Genomic DNA, 5,481 nt, shown 5'->3' on the forward strand with positions numbered 1-5,481 from the left:
TTTACAACTGATCACTTGACTGTGGTGTATTATGATTACGGGATTAAAAAGTGCAAAGATATATTTTTGGTTGAGATTTAATAACGTAAAAATGCTATCTGCCAAGTGGTAAGAATAAAATTTTCGCAATTCAAAAATTAAAACAGTTCACTTTCCAAGTTATTTTGCAAAAAGATGTAAAAATTAATCTCATTGAATGACCTCTCTAAGAATATGACCAAGTAGACAAATTTAAGTGATGTTTAGTGGCAGATAAAAATATAAAAAATTAACCCACTATTAGGAATTATTTAAATTTCTCCCATGAATCACAGTAATATGCCTGTTAAATAGCTCCGCTGTGAATTTGGAGCAAAAAATATTGCATAGTAACAAAGAGTACACGCCCAAAATTTGCAGCAAATTTAAAATGCATTTAGCCTGCATTCATGGACTTCAAAAATGTGAAGATATAAATTGCCTCGTCGCGAAAAGAATGTAGAGCAATGTTGGTAGGTAAATGCCTTCCTGTCTTGAAGTCTGGGACCGAAAAGTAATTACCTTAAACACCAAATATAATTTAGTTGGCAGCTAACGAAGGCTCAAATCTAGTAATTTTTACTATCGGCCACCTCCATTATCTAATCCTTTAAGATGCTGCGTCTCCTGAACTATTTATGGCAATGCTGATATACAACTAATTTTCATTTAAATTTGTTATATGTGGACTTGGTAATTTTAAGAGCTTTTTTAGGAATTTTGCAAAGGGTTTTTATAAAGCGCAGAAATGTGGTTTAATAAATCACATCGGTTGGTGAATAGTTTATTAAAATAAAGGCATTTGAATTATAGACTTAAATAAGGGCAGAAACAACAAACCCTGTCATTTTGATAAGATGATTTCTACATTCCTTAACTCCAAATGCTCTTCTTAAATAGTCGTTGTGCAATAAGACGTGCAAATTGATCGCAGGATGTCCTAAAGGTGTTGGTTTAGGGTGCTGTAACATGGAAATGCTTTCTCGCATAGTAAACACTGAAACCATTTTTTCCCTAAAAAAATAGTAGGACTAGTGAATCCAGGCAAAAAACTTCAACAAAATTTCATAAATTGCTGAAGAGAAGAGAACAGAGACATGCAAAGAGGGGTATCAATTCTTGGCTAAGGATATTGCTAAAATGCTGTCGGATTCTTTGTTTTGTGAACTAAATGCTGTTGCTAGCATGTTAAGACAGAGTAACATTGCAGTGCAAATAACAGCACAGATGTAGTACAGTGATCTAAACTTGCTCCTCATTGACGACCCCAGGCATCACATTTCTTGGGTAAAGGGTTTGAAATTACGCAATTTTTTATCTGAAATGCTGTGCAACACAAGCAAATGCCAACGACGCCCTACATCCATAATAATCTTTTGTCTGCAATGACGAACGGAATCTCCTCAATAACGGTATGTTACATTTGCAGCAGCTCACCAGATTTATGCCGGCTCATATGAAGTAAGCTCCTTGCTCCTACTACCGTCAACAACTACTTTAAAGTGACATGCGTGCTTTAACAATCTCAATTTTGGTTGCACAAATAGCACAGGTAGCAAAATCTACCAAATCTATTTTATAATACGTTCTAATTATAGAAGTTTGCTGCATTATAAACAATCACAATGTCAACTAATCCTAATGAGTATGCTCCATATGTTTTATTAGACGTGCGCGTTTGGAAGAACACTTTCCACATCTCCAGCATTAAAGTGGATTTTGATCTAGTAAACTGGATTTGCATTAATTAGTGAAAAGACAACCATGGTACCTGTAAAATAGCTAATGTTTAAATGGGCCAACGGGGAATTAAAAATGCTAAACTGTATTTTATACAGCAATATAGCGTCCCAAGACCCCTTGAAGACGGAAGAAGACACAATACTCGGGCAGAATATATATATTCAGCACGGAGAAGGTGTCTGGGCTAGTGGCATGGCCCAAAAGGCCAGCCCACCCAGCGAGGTACAAGAAGGCTAATTCAAAGTACAAAAGTGGCGCCTCACCAGAACCGAAGGATAAACCACTATCGTATTACATAGCCTCCCTCCTCTTTTAAGCGTCGTCCTCGGCGCTCCCACAGGTCAACCTCCCGCGTCAGCCATTACAACGTAGTCGGTGCAGTAAAGAAACACCAACGAGCCAACCGTGCCAGTCACCAAATTAGCGCGCAACTGAGGGGATACTTGACCTCAACGTCACTGATCCCTCTTGGCGGCTTGACTCGATCTGGGGTCTCGTCCGGTTTAGGGATTTGATTCAGGACGGGGAACTGCGCCGGCCATCATGCGTGTCCATAGATAGATGCAGGAACACTGGCCTAAAAGCAGATCTGAGTAAGGAAGTACAAGATTTAAAACAGGTCCATGGGGGACGGTAGGGGAAATCCGTAACGAAACTTCCAGATGGTTCACGGCTAGTGTCGCTTCAGTTGTTAATAGCTTTTCTGCAGAACACGGGACTGGGAGGGATGCCGAAGGTAGACGTCAACATCAACCCTTCTGTTAGGAGTCATCACCATTCTCCCATCCGCAGCATATGTACTTCTTCCGCTCCACTAAGACTTATCACGCAGAAGTGGAAAATCAGGATACATGTCCTTTAAGATCGGGTTTGCTTTTCGCTGCCACCAATGTAGCGTCCCGGGACTCCCTGAAGACGAAGGAAGACAAAGTACTCGGACAGAATATTTATTCAGCGCAGAGAAGGTGTCTGGGCTATTGGCATGGCCCAAAAGGCCAGCCCACCCAGCGAGGTACAAGGGGGCTAATTCGAAGTCCAAAAGTGGCGCCTCACCAGAACCAAAGGACAAACCACTATCGTATTACAGTAAAGGATATAAAAGCAAAAATATAAAAGAATACTAAACACTAGCATAAAAACGGTAAAAATACAAATTTCGCTGCTAAAGACCAACATAGTCTTGGAAGCAAATGCGGCGGAGCGAGAGCAGTCGTCACATTTCCAGGTCGCTCTATAAATATGAAGTCTAAGTAAATACACATCCAAGACAAGGCAAACGAAACTATTTAAAGCTCAGTCACTACCTAAAACAAATTTTCCTCAGCAAAATACACTTTAAGCGCTTAAAAACTTACGACATATTTTTACAAGTTTTTGCCCAGACCCCCTAATCCTCGTTTTACTTGATAGAGTTGCAAATATGAGTTCCCCTCAGTACTAGTTGATGCTGCTATTTTCTGCCCCATTGTTTCATTCGAAACCCTACGGCATACCACAACCAAATCTTGTAATATTCAGCAGTACTTTACAAGCATAGTTTTTTTATTTTATGATAAACGTTGAAGAGATTAAGTTAAAAATGCCTATATAGCCCTCATATTAAATATCTATGGCCGCGTCATTAGTTAGGCAGTTAATAAAATCACAATCACAATTTAGTACCGAGACCATGCAAATCGCATGAACTCGTCATCTAAATTTGCAAGAAGCTAACCTTTGACATGACACGACAAGCGTATTAAAGGGTGGCAACTTTATTGGTGCTAGCTAGAGGCACTAAACGACAAAAGTGCCGTTAAAATGTTCGGGATCAAAAGAACAAGACGATTTATAAAGGCCGTTTCCTACATTATCCAAACAAACAATTCAATATGCCAATTCTGATTAGAGACCGATAAAACTGATGAAATTTGAACTGCATACATTGGTCAGTTTATCAGTTACCTTCGTTGAGAGCCATGCTATCTCATAAACATGTTTGCAACTCATATTACCGTTATATGACTTGGACACGACTCACAAAATGATGATCAAAAGTACACAAAATCAATTTTGAAGCACCCTTGTGCTCCAGCATGTCAATGCCAGCCGCAAATGGAAGAAGGGAGTGTCGGTGTCAACACAACAAAGCGAATTCAAATTGGCAACACTTTTATGCATGTCTACTTTTTCCTTTTCAAGCACTTTGTCCCGTTTCGCAGATTGTCATTATGCTGCATATCTACACTGTAAGCTCGTTGCAGGTTGGTATGGTCACTGGGAGACACAGACGTGTGCGACAGGACCGTAAATGCGCAAACGGCCTTAGACGAAGCATGACTTTTTGGGTAGGTAAAAAGAGAAAATAAATATTCCATGGTCATAAAATTAGCAGGTACTTCTTAACCATGCTATATTTCTTTTAATGCGTTCGGATAAATTTAACATTACATGAGAAATCTTTTTTTTTAACTTCGAACTAATTATTTTGTGCATCCTTCGTTATGTCCTCCCATATTCAAGTTTACTTTGGGGTTGCTGAACTTATCACTTCTACTTCTAATGTATCTAAACATGCTGCTCACTTCTACGTAAGAAGATGATATTTTGTAACTGGCAAAATAGTATAAATGGCTTTACTGTTGCTTACATTTTGGATACAGCTGCAAAACCAGACAGGAGTTTAATTTTCTAAAAAGGATCAGCAAGCGTATATAGGCACCAAAAAAGTAAACGATTAAAACTGGCAGATAAATGGATTCTAATTTTGAGTATTTTCACGATGAAGTTTTTCACAAAGTCTAAATGCAAGGCTCTCTAAGTGGCACTGATTTTAGTGTAGGTGTAGTCTTGTCAACTTCATCTGCTTACTCAAACTAGGACAAAGGCTGTCAAGTAAAAGACAAAATCATAGTTTCTTTACTGTCTTTCAGAAGCATGGACGTACAAAATGGCAGCATTATCCATGGGGAACGTTCTAGTCAAACTGAAGAGAAGGATGAATTCGAAGCTACAGAAAGGCTAATGCAAGTTATGGATCAAGCTCTTCTAGCAACTATTCGTCAGGAAGAACCGAAATAGGTAATTGTTTTGGCTCTTATGCCTCTGAAGAATATACATGCATCGAACGGATAGGGCAATAGTTCGTCCATCGAGGAACCGCATTTGTAAAGATTCCTTGTAAATTGACCAACAGGGCCACCAAAAAGGAAATCTTTTTCATGGGGAGCTTTACGTTTATTCTTTCCTGTGCTACGGTGACTTGTAGTCCACCTGATCGTTAGTATTATCAAAATCCGAAGAACGAGCCCATTGTTGTAGAAGGGAAGATAAGAGCAAAAAATGTTACTTAAAAAGTAAATGGTTTGAATTGCAGTATTTCACAAGTTTTCTGCAAACATGTTATGGAGGGGAGCTCGCGCCACTGATGCTGATGGCCTGCATTCGGCCAAAACCACGTGGCATCATTAAGGGTAAATCAATTCCAAGCTTAGCCAACGAGTGATGTCTACTGTGATCAGGTTCTGTTTAAGCATGGTAGCTTATGAAAGAGAAGGTGAATTTGTTTTCGATAAAGAGGCCTTGAAATACCCGGTCGTACTCCTTCCTTCATATTCTTGTTGAATTATTCTTTATCGTCGACTTCATCGAAAAGCTCTTCCAACTGGCTGCAGTGGAACCTAATCAGACAAATATGCAATAAAGGCAAACTTCTGCTTTTGTTTTACGAGACGTTCTCAA

General features: G+C 39.2%; 1 protein-coding gene across 1 annotated transcript; it reads left to right on the forward strand. All coding sequences in view use genetic code 11, as the record gives it.

The window, feature by feature from the left end:
- Positions 1-4,677: 4,677 nt before the first annotated feature.
- EGR_08865 (hypothetical protein) lies at positions 4,678-4,821 on the forward strand (the record flags this gene model as incomplete). Its single annotated transcript, XM_024498114.1, has 1 exon — positions 4,678-4,821. One exon carries the CDS (start codon positions 4,678-4,680, stop codon positions 4,819-4,821), a length of 144 nt encoding a protein of 47 aa, XP_024347516.1.
- Between the last annotated feature and the right edge of the window lie 660 nt (positions 4,822-5,481).

Source organism: Echinococcus granulosus, assembly GCF_000524195.1.
Source record: "Echinococcus granulosus chromosome Unknown EG_S00121, whole genome shotgun sequence".
NCBI lineage: Eukaryota > Metazoa > Platyhelminthes > Cestoda > Cyclophyllidea > Taeniidae > Echinococcus > Echinococcus granulosus.